General features: G+C 36.9%; 1 protein-coding gene across 1 annotated transcript in view; it reads left to right on the top strand.

Moving 5' to 3' along the window:
- LOC107599410 (contactin-4-like) overlaps window positions 1-13,647 on the top strand; it is an 86,098-nt gene extending 72,451 nt beyond the window's left edge. Inside the window, exons 10-15 of the mRNA XM_016290989.1 lie at window positions 448-575; window positions 7,698-7,873; window positions 9,557-9,677; window positions 10,550-10,708; window positions 11,666-11,815; window positions 13,047-13,647. Coding sequence (XP_016146475.1) covers window positions 448-575; window positions 7,698-7,873; window positions 9,557-9,677; window positions 10,550-10,708; window positions 11,666-11,815; window positions 13,047-13,183 — 871 coding nt within the window. The 3' untranslated portion in view covers window positions 13,184-13,647. The remainder of the gene's footprint in view (window positions 1-447; window positions 576-7,697; window positions 7,874-9,556; window positions 9,678-10,549; window positions 10,709-11,665; window positions 11,816-13,046) is intronic.
- Window positions 13,648-20,523: the final 6,876 nt, after the last annotated feature.

Genomic DNA, 20,523 nt, shown 5'->3' with positions numbered 1-20,523 from the left:
TTTAAATGGCTTATGGAAAATATCCTGGCAGCATGAAGACTTTGTCCAAATACTCCTTCCAACAATTTTCTTTGTGGGGGAAAAAACAAGCATTTCAGTGCCACCCGTCTTCCTCTTAAAAACACGTTGACAGCAAGTTTGTTGAAGGTGGGGATTTGAGATCTGACAAGACAAAGGATTCTTAGCGATGTGCAAAGGCTGAAAAACATTCAAAACTGTCCCGAAATTGCACTCTTTTCCCCCAAAACGGTCTCTGTAAGAACGTCTAGATCATCTTGCATCACACACTTAAAATCTTTCCTGAAGTCTTAAGTCTTAAATAGCTGCAAAACCTGTCGTCATACTTATATCCTGTCAAAAAATAAATCGCTTTTGTTGATTGTTGGCTTGAAATCACAGAAGCACTCTGAAGTAATATTATCATGTGTGTGTATATTTGCATTGCAGAATTGCTATACTGGAGAGTGGAAGCCTACGGATATACAACACCACTAAAGCGGATACTGGCACGTACACGTGTGTTGCCCATAACCAGTTTGGCGAGGCCAGCAGCTCTGGAAACCTACTTGTTAAAGGTATTTGCTTCAGTTCAGTCATTTTGGAGTCTTTGAGGATAATAAAGTCTCTTCTGCCACATATTTATTGGATATTTGGTTTTATACAGAACATTCTGTGTTATGCATCCGCCCAATTCGCATTACAACATCTTTTCTGTATGCTCATATGTATTTTGTCTGAGTATATACCTTCCAAAGCTATCTGATCTTAACCAAGTGGAATCCTTTTATTTCCTAATGAGATGAAGGAGTGTAGTGTCAGAACACCAGCATGGGGAACCCGGAGGGACCCAAATCACACTTGTGTTGAGTCACTGGAGCAGTGAGTTATTATGCTGTATTAAATATGAATGAGCAGTGGGTGTGTGGTGCCGAGCATGTTCACTTAGAAGTGTTCTAAGGCTGGGGGGATTTTCAGGATGTAAGAACCACTCAGTTGAGGTCTCCATACCCTGAAATTTCAGTTTGAATTGGAATTTAGGTGTCAAACAGGATGCGTGCTTGCAATTCGAATTTTAAAAAGACATTCTAAAGTTAAGCAGCTGCAGTTTTTAAGTCGAAAAGACAAACTTAAATCTTGGCTGGACATCCTTCAGTTTCAGATGCAATTCAAATTCCAATTCAACTTCTTGTGGGGTTTTGCCAATTCATTTCCAACGTATTCATATAAAAGACTAATTCTTCAGTTCTGTATTTTGCACAGCCCTGAAGATGGGAGTGTCTGTTGTCTGGTTGTGTGCATTACAAAATGTTGTAAGCCCAGTTAAATGAATCACATATGTGATTAATTGCAACATTATGCATTAAGGGAAGGAATTAATTAAGGCCATTTGGAGCAGTCCGGACTCTCATTTTTGATTTAATTCTGTTTTTAAATTGGATGGGATGCCAGCAGTACTTGAACCACCAACTGTTATTTGCCCAGAAAGTTGGCAAAAATTCATAATGAAGGTGAACCAGGCAGCACGACTACAGATTTAGATTTAGTTACAGTATTTGGCAAAGGTCAAAATAAATGAGGAGAACGGCTGTGAAAAAATAATACACCAAAATCACAGATTTTTCTAACTGGTCGGGATTGGATTTTTCAAAGGTCGCCCAAGGTGGCTGAAGAACAGTGGCTAATTTGTTCTATAGTTTTTACTGAGAGATAAAATCAAAAGTGCAACTATGAAACACAATTTTACCTAAACTCCCCAGGGAAAATTAATCTTGTCCGAATAGGGCTTTTCCTTCATATTACAGTTTGTTTATTTAGGATAAATTAAATCCAAGCGCTTCAGAAAGTAAGTAAGGGTGAGTAATTAATGACAGAATTTTCGTTTTTGGGGTAACTAACCCTTTAAACCAGCCTTTTCCAGTACAGCTATCAGAAGCACTTAGTAAAAGTGGTTTCCAACCATTTTATTGATGGTCTTTCAAATATATGTCCTTAACAAACATTCAATAGGTTTATTTTAATGTGATCCTGCAGAAAGCAAAGTTACAGGTCTATAAAAACCTCTGTATTTATCACCTCACTCACATAAAGTTCTTTTAAAAGTGAATAATTTCTCAAACCGCAGGGTTTCTTGTGCCTTAAGTTTGACGTTTTAGTCTACTTCATTAACCTTTATCAGCCATTGAAACCCTAAATCATTGCATGTCAAGGGGAGATCCATCAAAATCTCAATAAATATTGAGTTTCCTTCATTTTGTATTCGTATGTATTATCAAGTTATTGACATGACGCATGGCAACGTGGTGTGAGTAAATGGCATTTATAGATAGATGGACTGGGGCAGAGGACCTTAACCACGACTGATAGATATATTCAATGACGCTGGGCACTTTTCACTTGCCAAACATGTCAACTGAAGTGATACGCCACTGGCAGCTATATGTCAACCTCCATTTTATCTCCATTAGTATGTCAGATGGGTGTACACATGCTTCATCAGCAAAGAAAATCCATAAATATACCATACAGTCAAAACGAATGTACACTACTTTAGAGGGACGCAAAAACCTTATGCACTGCAAAAACATCTCATTTAGTATTCATAAGTATTTGTTTGTTCACATAATCAAACTGATACCGTATGGATAGCTTCTAAAATGTCTATTATTATATGTGAACTTTGACCATTTTTTTTTATTTATTTTTATAAAAAAATTGAGATTATTGAAATTAAATTCATTTTAAGCTTGTTTACCTGCTTGGACATTTAATCTATTTTATTCTTCTCAGTATAAAAAAAAAAGGTAAAATTAATTTAAATTAATAAAATAGTCATGGAAGTGTATGTAGAGAAACTTTATATAAATCTTAAGAATCATGTCAAGTAATCTTATATTTTTGTAGGCACTTTGGTAATCATGTGAATGAAGCTCATGACATTTCCTGATCCTATTCCCTCATTTTCTCCTCATTGTTCTCTCCACTGTGTCTATAAATAAAAAAAGGGCAAAATAAAAATGCTTATCTATATTGCACTGTTAAAACACAAATTGGGTTCCTATCCAATTTAAGAGTAAATTAAATTACTATGGACAATCAGTTGTCATCTTCAGTGATGTAGTTTTGGGTTTTGTCCTATTTTTGTGTCTTTTTGCTCCTGTGGAACACAGTGTTTTAATGGCGGGTTTGAGTTTTTCGTAGATCACACAGGAAACAATTACTTTTAGTTGTTTTACCTAGTTTTACTCAACATCAGTGCTGCATGATTGTTTTCTCGAAGTTGAGGGAAAGTTTTAATTTGCTTCAGTGGTGGGTTTTCATTGCAGACAAAGAGCAAGCCGAACATACTTTCTGCTCCAAATTTGTCATGGAAGTTCAATGTAATTGCTTTTTTTATTCCTAATTATGAATTTTACCAATTTTGATACTGTCTTAACCACTCATGCTGAAGAAATTTCTATATATTGTCTTTCCTATGTTATGTGGTTCTTATAGTCAAACAATAATATTGATAATGCATCATTATTATTTTATATATTTTTTATTTTATTGTAGTTTTATATGAGACATACAGTATGTATATACAGTGGGTACGGAAAGTATTCAGACCCCCTTAAATTTTTCACTCTGTTATATTGCAGCCATTTGCTAAAATCATTTAAGTTAATTTTTTTTCCTCATTAATGTACACACAGCACCCCATATTGACAGAAAAACACAGAATTGTTGACATTTTTGCAGATGTATTAAAAAAGAAAAACTGAAATATCACATGGTCCTAAGTATTCAGACCCTTTGCTCAGTATTTAGTAGAAGCACCCTTTTGATCTAATACAGCCATGAGTCTTTTTGGGAAAGATGCAACAAGTTTTTCACACCTGGATTTGGGGATCCTCTTATATATATATATATATATATATATATATATATATATATATATATATATATATATATATAAAATTTAGCATAAAATATTTAAATGATTTGTAGAGATTCTTGTACACATTCCTATAATAAATATAGCATACACACACACACACACAAAAATCACATTTAAAACAAATGACAAGGTCACAGGTGTGTCTTGCTAATAGTCTGACCTTGTTTGAGTTTGATTTCTTGACTCTAGCCTCAGCAGGGGCCTGTCGCACAGATCTGCGCATTGGCTTTGCTCAATTGCTTTTGTGGCAGATCATTGTGAGCCTCCCAGAACACTTGACCCATATGAGACTGCAATATTCAAGTAGAAATATTAGAGGCAGACGAATAACATGTAGTCTGGCTCTAGGATACTTCCACAGACCATTTAACCATGCTTGGTCATTCTGTAGTAGTGTTTTTATGTTCCTGTCACCTTCCTTTCTACCACTATGAAGCACGACATCAGCAATACAGAAGAAGCTGAGTTCATTTCAAATGTGTGAACACACTTTTGAGGTCATTGGCGTTTCTCTTCAAGAAAGAGTAGGTCTGAAAGTTTCCACAGGTTGCCCTGCTAACGTATAGGGTCTCATCCTCTCTCAACAGCTTTAATGATAGACAGTAAAAGTAACAAGGTATTATGTGAGATGAATATCACTCAGATTACGTCAACGAGAGCTTGAGGGCGTCGGGTCTTTTAAACGAGGTTATCTATGCAATCTGTCACAAATGATGATGGAGCAGGGTAATAAGAGGCATTTTCTCCAGTTTTACAACCTCGAGAGTAGGACAGCAGTGTCAGCTTTGCCTTGAATGAATTCTCAGGTTTCACTTCAGAGATTTTCTTGCCGCTGTTCAGGGCTGCATTTGTCTGCATTTGAATTTGCGGATCAGCGCAACCACGCTTTCCCTCATTGAGGTGCATTTCATTCATTGAGACTACAATAGGAGGTATTAATAGCTTCTTGTTGGCTTACAATGGTAATTTTTCACCTGTTCAGTTCAGGCTGATGCTTGTTTAAATATAGACCGTAGAGAAATCCGCCTTGTTTGGAGACCCCAAGCCACTAAAGGGAGCCGAGGGACATCTGTCTACTATAAGAGACGGCAAACAATAACATGAGTACATTACAAGGAGAACAGGATGAAAGAGGTGAAGATATCGGGGGTGGGAAAAAAGGTACATTGTTCAACGAATTCTCCAACAAGTGCCGTTCCTACAGGAGAAGAGCGAGTAACATGCACTCTTCTGGGCTTCAAGGCGAGTGCTGTTGAATTCTGAATTAAATTGCCAGGCTAAGAGTTGACAGTAGAATACCAGGCAGTGGCGTATTGTCATCCCATTGTGTGAATCTGACAGACAGTCAGTGAGAGATCTCATCCAAACAATAAAAGAAGCGAGACTCATCCGACGGCCCCTCATTGTGTTCAGCACAAAACCCATAGCAATGCACCTGTTAGCTTTGCCTTTCCAGTTTGATATCAGTCGAGATGGGGAAAAGTTGTTTCATGTGTCGTAGACCTGTAATTCCAGAATTGAATCCTCACACATAGATTGGAGCTTGTGCGGGGTGCTTTCTGCATAAATTTGCGCTCGTCTGAGGTATCGTTCACCGTGCTTAATTTAGTCAGACTGACATTTCAGCGGAATACACACAGCACCCTCAAGAGGTGCAAAAGCAAACTGCTGCAGAATTTTTGCACCTGTTCTACACAAGACTGCACTGAAAGTGGAGGAGCAGGCGTGCTTGTCGTGTTCCCTCGTGAAAAGGCATCAGTCTCTGTGTGAACTGAGACTTGGAAAGAAAGTGAACTGGGCGCCAGCCCTGCCGGGGCTGGTGGTGTGTTATCTGTTTTTCGGAGTAGTGCATTCTGGGAGAGCAGATGGGATTTTAGGGGCTTAGACAGTGACACATGGTGTAGCTCAGGGACCGTTCATGGGATATTCACCTCTCAGTCCGTCCTCAGATATTGGCCTGTAAGCTGACCCACCGTCTGTCATGGAGCTCTGAACTTGATCTTACTTTTAAGCAATGTTCATTTGTAGTTTAATGAAAAAAGTTTATTTGAAATAATTACGATATGTGATTGATTCATTAATTGAATTAATCATAATTTCGCTCTTTGAAAATCTCTCAAATTAAGATAATTGAAAGACATTATTATGGCTGATGAGTCAATAATTTAATATAGACTACAGTTCAAAAGTTTGGGTTTGGTAAGATGTTTTTGTTAACTGTTTTGTTAACTGTTTAACAAAACAGTTAACAGCTGTTTTGTATTTTTTATATATTTTAAAATGTTAAAATGCATCCTTGCTAAATAAAAGTATTAATTTCTAGAAAAAAAATCTTACTGACCCTTGTGAATGGTAGTGGCTTTAGAAGTTAATAATTACTTTTTGAAAAGATTTCAAGTGTAACTATTAATACAGTGGGTATAGGGGGGGAAAAATCACCTTTTGCTTTAATTACAGCCTTTAGTCTTTTGGGATTTGTCTCTATTAACTTTGCACATCTAGACTTTGCAATATTTGCCCACTCTTCTTTGCAGAACCGCTCGAGTTCAGTTAAATTTGATGGTGAACGTTTGAGGACTGCAGTCTTCAAGTCATTCCACAGATTTTCAGTGGGGTTTATGTCTGGGCTCTGAGTCTGACTAGACCATGCAAGGACATTCACCTTTTTCTCTTTTGCTGTGTGCTTTGGGTCATTGTCATGTTGGAAGGTAAACCTTCTTCCCATTGACAACTTTCTGGCAGAGGGCAGCAAATTTTCCTCAAGAATTTGACTGTATTTTGCTCCATTAATTTTTCCTTCTATCCTGACAATTGCTCCAGTTGCTGCTGCAGAGAAACACCCCCAGAACAGGATATCACCACCTCCATGCTTTACTGGAGGAATGCTGCTATTTGGATGGTGAGCTGTGTTGGATTCCCGCCAGACATTTCGTTTAGTGTTGAGGCCAAATAATAAAATTTTAGTCCAATCTGAAGGTGTGTTTTGTCAAAGCTCAGTCGTGACTGCATGTGGCCTTTCTTGAGGATTGGCTTTTATCTTGCAACCCTCCCATACAAGCCACATTTGTGGAGAATTTGTGATATTGTTGTCGTAGGCACACAATGAGCACTCTTTGTCATAAATTCCTGCAGCTGCTTCAGAGTTGCTGTAGGCCTCTTGGTAGCCTCTCTGAGCAGTTTCCTCATGGCTTTTTCATCTAGTTAGTTTGGAGCGACGTCCTGATCCAGCGAGGGTCTATGTTGTACCAAATACCTTCGACGACTTATATTTCACTGTACTTCTAGACATTGATAAAGCCTTTGAAATACTTGTATCCATCTCCTGACTTGTGCATGTCCAAAACTTTATCCTGGAGATCTTTTGACAGTGCCTTGCCACCCATAGTTGATTGTTTGCTTCAGTTGCACTACCAAGGACTGAAATGCTCCAGGAAAGCTCTTTTCATGCTGAGCTAATCAAAATGACCACAGCTAATCCCAGTTAAAAGTGAAATGGCTTTGTGTGCCATTGAGAAGGTGATTAGCTACACTAGTCATTTTTAAGAGGGGGTGATCTTTTTTCCAACTCAGTTATTATGTTTTTTTTTTCTGACTTGTTGGTGTTCTATCTTTCACTTGGATGTTATAGGTTGCACAGAGTAAATACAGCTGGATATAACAAAAACTGTGTCCATCTTCATTTCAGGCTTCAAAGCAACAAAATGTGATTATTTTAAAGGGGGGTGATTATTTTCTATACCCACTGTATATTGTTTTCCAGAGCCAACAATCATTACAACTGCTCCCAACACGTTGGACGTGACCGTCGGCGAGAGCATCATTCTTCCCTGCCAGGTGTCCTACGATTACTCGCTGGAGCTCAAGTTCACCTGGTTTTTCAACGAGCAGCTCATCCACTTCGGCAGCCATGGAGGATACTTTGAAAAAGTTGGCGGAGTAAGAAGAAAATAATTACAAATACCTTATTCAGTGGTTTATATATTTATACTGCATCCAAAAGTTTCTGCTAATACTGGGAGTGCCAAGATGTAGTGAATAGTTTTTGGCTGGTCATGTGATTTCATCATGGCAGTCACAATGGAATATGACTACGCTTATATAGAACAAAATAACATGAGAAAATCTAGATTCCTAATTTCCTTTTATTTAATGCCACCATAACCTTTAATAAATATCACATTAATATTATTTTATTATTGGCAGCCTACTTAGTTTTGGAACAGAGCCTTTTTTATTTCATTAATTTTAACTAGTAGTTTTTCCTTTCTTTTAAAAAATATTAAGGACTAGTGCTTTGCCTATTAGCTGGAACCTGATTCAGGGAGCCATATTCACTTCACATGCATGTATGCAAAATTATATCAACTGTAATTGATAACATATTGTACTTAAGGTATTCATATCGAGTACTTTCAACTGAATTGTTGGGGTAAAAAAATCACATTAATCCTTTCATTCAATTCTAGTTTTGAGTTTGTGAATTTATAAGAGATTTTCCCATTATATGTGCAGCCACTGACAACCCATTCTGTATTAATCCAGAGTATAATTACGCTTCCCACTCAGTGATATGAATTACAGCACTTGTACAGTCACATGCGTTTCTTTTCTTTTCATTAAAAGTTCATGATATTTTTTTTGTGGGGTGAGGGGCTGATTCTCAGCATCTTGTTCATCATGTCATCCGTAGGAGCCCCGTCGCCAAATAAACAAGCGATGGAGAACTTTCTAGATGGAAGTGCTCTATTTTAAGAGCGAAAACTGCCACTCTTATATTATTTAACATGATTACTATGATTTAATATGAGCGATGTATCTTAATAGCAGCACTTTAAGTGAAGAATGTGGAGAAAGTGTATACCCTGGATGAGTAAAAAAAAATGCAAAGTTATTAATCCCACATATCAGACTTTTGCTTAAGTCATTTAAACCATTCTAAGAGTCTTTTAAGGCAATAAGCCATGGTAAGGGGGGAAAAACACTTTTTATATATAATGTCTCATTAATCCTAGTTTGTGAACAGCTGTACAGAAAGCTGGGGAAAATGTTCTTAATTAATACTTTTATTCAGCAAGGATGCATTAAATTGATCAAAACTGACAGTGAAGACATTTATAATGTTACAAAAGATTTCTGTTTCAAATGAATGCTGTTCTTTTGAACTTTCTATACATTACAGTGTTCTTAAAAAAAAACATTAGCACAGTTTCCACTTTCCACAAATCAGCACGAAATCAGCATATTAGAATGATTTCCGAAGGATCATGTGACACTGAAGTAATCATGCTGAAAGTTCAGCTTTGCGATCACAGGAATAGATGTTTTAATATGTTTTCATTTTAATGTGTTTTAAAATGTAATTTATTTAAAATTGCTGTTGCTATATATTAATCAAAACCTTAGTGAGGATTAAAGACATCTGTTAAAAACAACAAAAAATCTTATCAACCACATACTATTGGACAGTAGTGTTAGTACATTTTAAAACAATTTTTAAAAAACAAGCTAATTCAATAGAAAATAAGCATAAGAGAAATACATATAATTGAGTAAAAAATCAGTTTGCTTTCTCTACCCAAACTGTGAATCCTTACCATGACTTTGATCTTTCTCGTTTAGCAGCACTCGGCAGGTGACATCATGATCCGGAACATTCAGCTGAGGCATGCTGGGAAGTACACGTGTGCAGTGCAGACTAAGGTGGACAGCAGCTCCATCGCAACCGACCTGATTGTCAGAGGTGAAAATGCTTTAAAACCCATATAACACATTCACATTGTATATCTCATATCTTATATACAAACACAATCTTTTGCACACTATGACTATTGAATATTAAATGTTCATCATAAAAGCTAACTGGATACAGTGTTACAGACTGTTAAACAAGCTCTTGAAGTATTTACCAAATAAAGGAAAAATGGGTTTTCCTGCTTTAGCAAAAAAGATTACCAATAAAAAATGAGACAATCTAATTAGAGCTTTTAAAGGGCTCATATGATGTTGCTAAAAAGAACATTATTTTGTGTATTTGGTGTAATGAAATGTTTATGCGGTTTAAGGTTCAAAAAACACATAATTTTTCACATACTGTACATTATTGTTTCTCCTCTATGCCCCGCCATTCTGAAACGCGTAGATTTTTACAAAGCTCATCATTCTGAAAAGCGAGGTATGCTCTGATTGGTCAGCTATCCAGTGCGTTGTGATTGGCCTAATACCTCAAGCGTGTGACGGAAATGTTACGCCCCTCACCATACTGTGATGCCCTGTCCCGGCCAGAGCAATGAGACAAAAACATTAAAACCCATTATAAACGTGGCATTTGTTGCATCCAGTGGGGACATAATTACGGATTATAATGACTTATACAGTCTTTTTACGCGTTGCATTGCATTGCGCCGCGTAAACATAAAACCATGTCTGCATTTGTGATCGGAGAAATGACAAACTACAAAACGCTACTCTACACTGCTCAAAACTCGCGTTTGAATCGCCAGTGGCAAATCCTTAAAATATAAAAAACGTACTTGCAGTCTGTGAGATTTACAGTCAGTCTACTCTACCAGGATCAGGAAACAGTCCTCCATAAAATGTGCTGTTCTGTCTCAGGTCCCCCCGGCCCCCCTACCAGCATCCATGTGGAAGAAATCACAGATACCACTGCCACTCTCTCCTGGAGGCCTGGTCCTGATAATCACAGTCCAATTACTGCCTACACCATCCAGGCTAGAACCCCTTTCTCCCTCGGCTGGCAAGCTGTTAGGACAGGTGGGGCTCCTAACCAGCTTTCACTGATCAAAACATGTGCTGCATAGTTTCCTTTTTCCATCCCCCTGCTTTATCCTCTCCTATTTTGTACTGAGATTTTCATCTTGTGTTTCTGAAAGTTTGTTTTGACTCATGTGCCGGCCTTTTGAAGGCTTGCGATAACTTTATGCAATGAAAAAACAAAAATGTCATTATTATACTTTATATTATTAAACTACATATGTATGTGTGTGTATATATATGTATATGTATATATATGTATATATATGTATATATATATATATATGTGTACTGATTTACTAATATTAATTTACAATAATACATTTTATGTTCACCAAGGCTGTATTTATTTGTTCAGAAATAAAACAGTAAAATTGTGAATTATTGTTACTATTTAAAAAGCAGTTTTCTATTTTAGAATATTAATTTAAAATACTAATTTAAAAAATGTTAAAGTTAAATATTTTAAAATAATATTTTGATCAATTTGAGGAATCCTTGCTGAATAAAAGTATTAATTTCTTTAAGAAAAATTCTGAACACAAGTAGATTAGATAGATAGATATTTGATTATAGTAGTCTCGCTAATGAACCCTACACTGTAATATTTTAGGATATTGCAATTACAATATTTTTCAGTACAACATATACAGTGATCTAATGCAATATGACACAACAATATAGAAAAAATTAAGCTGCATTATATCTCTTGACCTCTTTGCTCTTGATTGTACTGTATAATTTGAACTGTAGGGTGTTATTTTTATCTCTGCTTTCACAGCACCTGTCGATAAGCCCGGTTTTTGTATCTTACCTACGGAGCCTATTATCTCACCAAGCTGGAGAGATGCGTGCTGTGCTTGGTGTTTGTGTGAGCGTGCGGGGGGCCTGTGCTGGCTCACGAGGGGGCTCATCTCACACTATGTGTGTGTTTTGTTTTGTTTTGTTTTGTTCCAGTGCCGAAGGTGGTCGGGGGCTCACATCTGACTGCTACAGTCATCGAGCTTAACCCCTGGGTGGAGTGTGAATTCAGAGTGTTGGCAAGCAACGCAGTGGGCACAGGAGAGCCCAGCAAACCCTCAAAGAAAGCCAGGACGAAAGAAACGGGTCAGTGCTTCCGTCACGTTAGTCTGCATGTGGCTCTTTTAATTAGCGTCCTGTGGTGTGATGCACTCTTTCCATGCTTACATTGAATGAGGGAGTCAAACCAGAATTTCATAGAGACTTGGAAGCAGTGCATAGTAAAATACTAAAAAGCACTTTAGCAACCACACAGTGTAATATGCTGCAATGCTTAAGCATTCTTACGGCTTATTTTGTATGGGCAAACACCACTCACATTTCTTCAAAAAGGGTAAAAATTTAGTTATGCATGCAGTTTTATAGCCTCATATAAATTACTAAAAGGCTAAATGGAGTATTTGTACTTTTAAAAATTAATTTCTCACACTGCAGGACCATTTAAGTGAACTGTAAAAGGCAAAAAGGTGCTTAAAAATTGTGAAAGGAATACAAATCTAAAAATATACTCTTGTCTTCATACGTATGGTAATATATAAATAAATATACACTAATGTTTTTGAAAGATGTTTCTTATGCTCACCAAGGATGCATTTTTTTATCAAAAATATTATTTCAATGTAAATAACTATTTTCTGTTTTAATATATTTTAAAATGTTATTTATTCCTGTGATGCAAAGCTGAATTTTCAGCATCATTACTCCACTCTTCAGTGTCACATGATCCTTCAGAAATCATTCTAATATGCTGATTTGCCGCTTAAGAAACATTTCTTCTTATTATCAACATTGAAAACAGTTGCTGCTTAATATTGTTTTGGAAACCATGATATTTTTTAGGATTCTTTGATGAATATAATGTTCAAAAGAACTACATTTTGTAACATTATGAATGTTTTTAGTCACGTTTGATCAATTCAATGCATCCCTGATGAACCCAAACTTTTGAACAGAAGTGTATTTAAAATCATTTTAACTCAGGGACTGCAAAAAGGGGGGGAGGGGGAGGGGAATTATTAAAAATGGTGAAAAAGAAATGGTGACCAGCATCTAAAAAATACACTTGTTCTTATACATTACAACTTAAATCATATCAGTTTTAATTGTCAGGTCACATTCAAATTGTTAAATCATACCATAAAAATGCTCAAATAGAAATAGTCCCCAGCATCTAAAAATATAAACATGTCCATGTACATTAAAACATTGTTTAACATATCATGTCCATATTATTTGTTGAACTTTCAAATCATGTTATAATTTAAGTCTTAAATGGTCAGACCTGAGGTGGACTGAGGAAATCTTTTCCTTCCTCCAGTTCCCAAGGTCACCCCAGCCAACGTGAGCGGAGGAGGTGGTACTCGATCAGAGTTAGTCATCACTTGGGAGGTAAGATGGCCAGTGCACTTCACTCGCTCGTCTGTCGGTGTGTGTGTGTGTGTTTCTCTCCCTTAGTGAGTCTTTTGTATACAGTCTCCTTTTGCAAGCTAGCTAGACACTATTGTTCCCTTTATTTGAGGTTTTCATTAATCATAGTAAAGCGGATACACATAACACTTCATTTTCTGTAAGAGCTGCACAGCAATAACTGCTGCTGTCATACAAGAGAAGCAGCGAAGATAATTAAATGGAGTTACCCTCGAATTTTTGCGAGGAACTTTTCAAAGATTATGTTCTCTCTCTCTGTATCTCCTTTCATGAGACATGTTCTATTGTTCAGGTTTGAGAGTCAGCTGGTGTTATCTATTGAGCTAGACGTTTGTCACAGGGAGCTTGAAACTTCATTTCAAGACTTTCTCATTGTATTGTCTTTGAAATAAAAATGATGGATACCACAGAACACCATCTATTGTGATAGAGAATTTCATGTCTTCTTTTACTCCAAAACCACCATGTCCCACTAATGCAAGGAGTACCGGTGGATTTTACTTTACAAAACCTAGTGTTATATTATATATTAAAATATTTTATTTTAAGACATCATAGGTTCTCATCAAGTATAAGACGGCATCTTTTTTATTTTTTGCAGAAAAATGGTTATACTATAATGCAAGCTCAGAAAAATCCTATCCAAGATGGCAGACAAAGCAAAATAGATTTCAATATTGATACATATTTTTTTATTTTTAACAAAATATTATTTTATGTGAAATTAAATAAATTTTGTACTTGGAAATGGAATGGAAATGCAGTCACTAATATAACAATTTTTATTTAAAAAAATAATGAAATGTTAAATTTATTCATATTCATATATGCGGAATGGAAATACAGTCACTAATATGAAAAATTATATTTTAAAAGATAAATGTGTATTCAATGTATAAATGTATTAATTAGGGGTGTAACAATATTCAAACCGAACCGAAAATGGTACTCTTGGTTCGTTGCCTGTTGTCATCTTTAAATCACAGTAATTACGACATGGCGTGAATGCAGCATTATTTTTCAACGCAAAAGTAAGCCGTTTTCTGTGGATGTGAGACTTCCGGTTCATTAGCCACTGTAGGGAAATAACGAGAAGAATAACAAAGAGCTGTAAATGGTTAAACGGTTTGCACTATAAACCAGTGTGGTCATAATTACTGTTTTTAATTAACTGTTTGCAATATCAAGCAGCATAATGAGTTGTTTTGTACAGCTAAAAATAGCTGGACGCGGATGAGACTGGAACCCATGAACATTAAATTTACAAATGGCCATGCCCGCTCTTACAGGAAAAATAAGGTGGATAGCTGAAATCACATTAAAAAAATTATTAAATAAAATGGGCAATCAAAGTTACAAAACTTACCTTTTAAATGTCTTAAGTAGGCTACTGCATTGTTAACTTAGTAACATGCGCCAAACTTGATGAAATCAGTTGTCAGTCGAATGCTTTTTGTATGATTCCCAGAGATTCTGCTGCTCCAAATCAGCCACGTATGAGGTTTAATTTCACCCACAGTGCAGTCGTAGAAAGCAGCTGACTGTTGTAGGTACTATACAATCAGGCAGCTCATAGGTTTTGGAACACATCCCATTAGTTTTGGTCTCTCCATAGCAAATTGTTTTATTCACAGCAGACACTGGAGTGAGCGCTTGATTACAGATGCATTTTTATTTATCCATTAAGCTCTCATAATCTCACCCTCTTCTTTGAGTCACATGCCATGGTTTCGGACTAATGGATGCTATTTTCTGGTGGTCTCAGCGTTACCGCACCGCATTACTGCATGGTCAGTGACAGGCCGATACTTCAAACAAACCCACCATGATATCATTACCTGGCAAAACGATTTCCTGGGAGATGGAATCCCTCTCTTGCTGAAGAGGCCGGGATGACAGCTGTTGCCTCAGACTGCGCCGCAGCAGAGATTAGCGCTAATGCTCCATCTGATGCCTGACAGGTGTCAGGGAAGTCATACGTCCTGTCGTCTACACGGCCGAAATATGAGAGACAGGAGTGTTTGCACGTAAACTCGAGTTAATAGAAAACACGCCTTACAAACAAGCATCATGGTTACCCAGTGAAACCATGACATTTAGAAGTCATTACCATGGTGCATGTCCAAAAACGTGGTTGTTTTTATCTATTATGTGCATGTATGATGACAATATGTTGGATAGGATTTATAATCAAGGTTATGTAGTGTATTGTAGATGCATGAGTTTTATTTGTGGGTGTGAATGTGCGCTAACGACTGGCTGACTGAACATTATCCTACTAATTACACGACTACTCATCAAATAAATTAATAAATGGACAACTGGACATGAAATATTCATTAAATGATTTTATTATGTGAGCAGAAATATATGAATATGAGAGACTTGAATAGGAAATGCACTACTGTTCAAATCATCTTAAAATCATTAAAGGGGTCATATGAGGTTGCTAAAAAGAACATTATTTTGTGTATTTGGTGTAATGAAATGTGTTTATGCGGTTTAAGGTTCAAAAAACACATTATTTTCCACATACTGTACATTACTGTTGCTCCTCTATGCCCCGCCTTTCTGAAACGCGTAGATTTTTACAAAGCTCATCGGTCTGAAAAGCGAGGTGTGCTCTGATTGGCCAGCTATCCAGTGCATTCTGATTGGCTGAATACCTCAAGCGTAAGTTGATGTATTTCCTCAGCGACCAGCACGGATCAGCTCCAGCATGACGAAGCGAATATCGTCCTCTTTTGGAAGGCCAAACAAAGTTTCCCTTTCATAACAAAACACACAGCGCCTTCACGACATGGCGGCAGCAACAATACTACAGCGAGAATAAAAGTTACATCTTCTTTCTTTGTGTGAACATTTGGGTGGCGTTATGCAATTCTTCCCACATCGTGATGTAGGTATGTGGGGGCGTGTTAGGACGAGCCGTTTTAGGTAGGCATGGTTGACCATGAACTTTTATAAAGAATATCTCTTTGGATTTGAGACTTTAGTCTTTGCAACTTTACAGATCTTCTTTATGCACCAAGAGCTTGTAACACTTCAAAGAGAAAGGAAAAATTTTAATCGCATCATATGACCCCTTTAAGATTTTTTTATGTTTTTGAAAGAAATGTCTTATGTCCACCAAGGCTGCATTAAAAATGCAATTAAAATACAACAAAAAAAGAGTAATATTGTATCACAATTAAAAGTGTTTAATTTATTTTAAAATATATTTTTTATATTTTAAGCTGTTATTTACAGTATCTCACAGAAGTGAGTACACCCCTCACATTTTTCATGTGACAACACTGAAGAAATAACACTTTGCTGCAATGTAAAGTAGTGAGTGATATAGCTGGTGGATGTTAGAGACCTTGCCCTCCTCCACCTTCCGTTTGAGGATGCCCATGCTTAGCCAATCCATCACCTTTACCCTCAGCTTTTTTTAGCAAGGCAGTGGTTCTGGGATGACAGCCATGCAGACCAATTTGATGCAGTGTGTGGCGTGTGGTCTGCGCACTAACAGGCTGACCCCCCACCCCTTCAACCTCTGCAGCAATGCTGGCAGCACTCATACGTCTATTTCTCAAACACAACCTCTGGATATGACGCTGAGCATGTGCACTCAACTTCTTTGGTCGACCATGGCGAGGCCTGTTCTGAGTGGAACCTGTCCTGTTAAACCGCTGTATGGTCTTGGCCACCGTGCTGCAGCTCAGTTTCAGGGTCTTGGCAATCTTCTTATAGTCTACGCCATCTTTATGTAGAGCAACAATTCTTTTTTTCAGATCCTCAGAGAGTTCTTTGCCATGAGGTGCCATGTTGAACTTCCAGTGACCAGTATGAGAGAGTGAGAGCGATAACACCAAATTTAACACACCTGAGACCTTGTAACACTAATGAGTCACATGACACTGGGGAGAGAAAATGGCTAATTGGGCCCAATTTGGACATTTTCACTTAGGGGTGTACTCACTTTTTGTGGCCAGCGGTTTAGACTTATTTTGAGGGGACAGCTAATTTACACTGTTATACAAGCTGTACACTCACTACTTTACATTGTAGCAAAGTGTCATTTCTTCAGTGTTGTCACATGAAAAGATATAATAAAATATTTACAAAAATGTGAGGGGTGTACTCACTTCTGTGAAATACTGTATTCCTGTGATGCAAAGCTGAATTTTCAGCATCATTACCTCCTTTAAAAATCATACTAATATGCTGATTTGATGCTTAAGAAACATGTATTATTATCATCAATGTTGAAAACAGTTGTGCAGTTTAATAAATTTGTGGAAACTGTGATGCACTTTTTTTTTTCATTTGATGAATAGAAAGGTCAACTGAACATTTATTTATTAAAATTGTTTGTATTTTTTTTTTGTAACAATGTAAATGTCTTTACTGTCACTTATCAATTTAATGTGTCCTTGCTGAATAACAAATGTTAGTGACTTGAAGCTTTCGACCCTATAATGTGAACCTATAATATCCTGTATAATATAATATAATCTGAGCTCTTACAAATTGTTCCTCTGAATCTCCTCCACTGTTTAAGCTTCAACAACTCAACTGAAGTGTCACTGGGGTTTTGACTGTGATTTTAAATCATGCTCTTGTTTAATGTTGAAAACAGTTGTGCAGTTTAATAAATTTGTGGAAACTGTGATGCACTTTTTTTTTTCATTTGATGAATAGAAAGGTCAACTGAACATTTATTTATTAAAATTGTTTGTATTTTTTTTTTGTAACAATGTAAATGTCTTTACTGTCACTTATCAATTTAATGTGTCCTTGCTGAATAACAAATGTTAGTGACTTGAAGCTTTCGACCCTATAATGTGAACCTATAATATCCTGTATAATATAATATAATCTGAGCTCTTACAAATTGTTCCTCTGAATCTCCTCCACTGTTTAAGCTTCAACAACTCAACTGAAGTGTCACTGGGGTTTTGACTGTGATTTTAAATGTGAGTTTTAGCACTCCATCGTTTTGTCTTCATTCAATCATTTGCTGATTCATTCTCTTTCAGGTCCCAATGCCATCGGCTCGGCTTCCAGTGTGTCCACTCTCTCTGCTCTCAGTACAATAGCTCTCTCCCTCACAGCTCGCACATCTTTATGACAGAACACAGCGCGGGCCGCTGACTTCAGACGAAACATTCTTCCTCGAGAGGAGACTGAGAAAAGTGACTCAGATCGATGAAAACCCATTCATACAAACCAGAGGACCTACATGAACAATAATACTAGGATAAAGAGAAAAAGATTTTTAAAAACGGGTGTGTGGTTCGCTAGCCAATTCAAAAAAGATTGAAGGCTGATGGGATTGAGTTTGATCTTACCAAAGCAGCTTAAAAAACAGAGGAAAATGTCACATGCTTCTTTTGTATGTACAACATATCTTAGCTTTTTACTTTTTTGTTTGATCCAGTCGGTCTGTCTTTTCCTATTACAGTACGCCGGGTGTGTAGGAACTGCTTTAGATGCATGTCATGTACAATGTTTTGTAAGAGAATGTGTCTGAAACGTAATCATTTAGAGCAAGACATATTTGGCTGAAAACCAACTAATCATCATAACATGAGGTGACGGCCCTCTGAGGGTCACCCGTACTTACAAGCTAAGAATCTCCAAGGACTTCTTACTGTTTACGACATGGGAATACTTGCACTGAAATCACGTCTGGAAGAAAGTGAACAACAAAAAAATAGCATCTTGACCAGAAACTCGAGAGAATGCTGCTACAAGGCTAAGTTGGACGTCTCTTTTTTTCTGTCATCTTCTGCTTATCTGTTTGTGTGTCACATCTAGAGCTCTTCTTTGCCTTTTGTGTGCCTCATTGTGTGTTTTTGAAATCCTCAGGTCCTCAGAAAAGCCTTAATACATATTTCTTAGCATTACGTACTTCGATAAGTGCTGGACGCCAGGTTTGTGAGTGGTTAGTCAAGCGGGATGCTGGGGTTTGAGTAGTTGGTGCGAGTTTATTGCTTCCATGTTCCATATTATAACAGCCGTATGCTGTTCCCAATTGTTTCAAGGCAATACAGTGTGTGTGCGTGTGTGTGACCTCTGCTAATGTAGAGGCTACGAGCGCTGCATTTTTTTAAATGTCACGTGGGATTGGTGCGATGAAAGTAGCTTGCCATTTATTTGAGGTGCAAATAGACGTACTGCTTAAAGGGACATGTGGAGCTCTGAGACTGAGTGAAAACAAATGTATGTAAATGCTTTTTTTTTGTATATTCCAGATAATTTATATTTAAGTGGACGACATCAAAGTTTCCTACAAAACTCATCTTGGTTTTTATCTAACAAACAGAATAGACGTTTCTTAGCTTAGCGTGGCTCTGCATGTGGATGTATTCATTCCATTCTTGATTCATTAGGTACTAACCGATGAACTTTCGACGAAAGGATACAAATAAGTTACAGTCATCCATTTCTGAAGATTTGTGTATCGGTGTGTCTGTCATAGCCAGAACGCTCTTTCTCTAAGCAGTGCTTTCCACCAAACTTCTTTGGCTTTATCAGAACTCCATTTATTGAACCGTATAACTTTTTCCTCCAAGGTTCTCTGTTTATACTGGATCACAAAATAAATTACATTTATAAAAATGATCACACAAATGTTTTGATTGGGTGCATTATCTGTGACGGGCTAACGGAAAATGTGATTATAAAGTGCCTAATATAACAGTTCAACCAGTAAATTTTGTCAATTGCTCACATCATTCCAAACCTCTATGACTATTGTGTAGCTTCATAAAGGACAAGTAAAGCACTGTTCAAAATCTTTTGAAGCTTTCTATGAGAAATAGCTAGATCAAAAGGCCAAAAAGTTATTGGAGTAACTTTTTCTTATAGTGTTGCTCTACCCAAGTATGAATATTGTCATCATTCACTCACCCTCATGCCGTTTCAAACCTGTATGTCTTTCTTCTGTGGAACAAGATATTTTGAAGATTTTTTTGTTGTTTTTTTCCCCGAGAAAGAAGCTAGTCATCCAGGTTTGGAATGGTGAGAGGCTGAATAAATGACAAAGGTTTTATGTTGGACAAACTACTTATAGAAATGTAAATAATTTTATGTACAAACAACGTACACTAAATCATGATCAACTGTGATCCGAGAATTTTGGAAACTCAATATCGCCTCAACGTGAGAATTTTTTTTTAATTAGTCATTTTAATAAAGTCAGTTGCTGCCATGTTTTGAGTTATAAGGTCACAATTGGGAGATATAAAATTCCAATTTTTCCTCTGTAACCATTTACAAAGTTGGCAAGTGTGTGATGCCTAGTGCTGTAAAATCTGCTGACAGCATGTAGTGTATCCCAGCCTTTACTCATATGGGTTTAGAATGAGATAAGGAAA

This window comes from Sinocyclocheilus grahami, unplaced genomic scaffold, assembly GCF_001515645.1.
Source record: "Sinocyclocheilus grahami isolate Dianchi unplaced genomic scaffold, SAMN03320097.WGS_v1.1 scaffold266.1, whole genome shotgun sequence".
Taxonomy (NCBI): domain Eukaryota; kingdom Metazoa; phylum Chordata; class Actinopteri; order Cypriniformes; family Cyprinidae; genus Sinocyclocheilus; species Sinocyclocheilus grahami.
The sequence above is the reverse complement of the archived record's forward strand: the minus strand, read 5'-3'. Positions and strand labels throughout refer to the sequence as shown.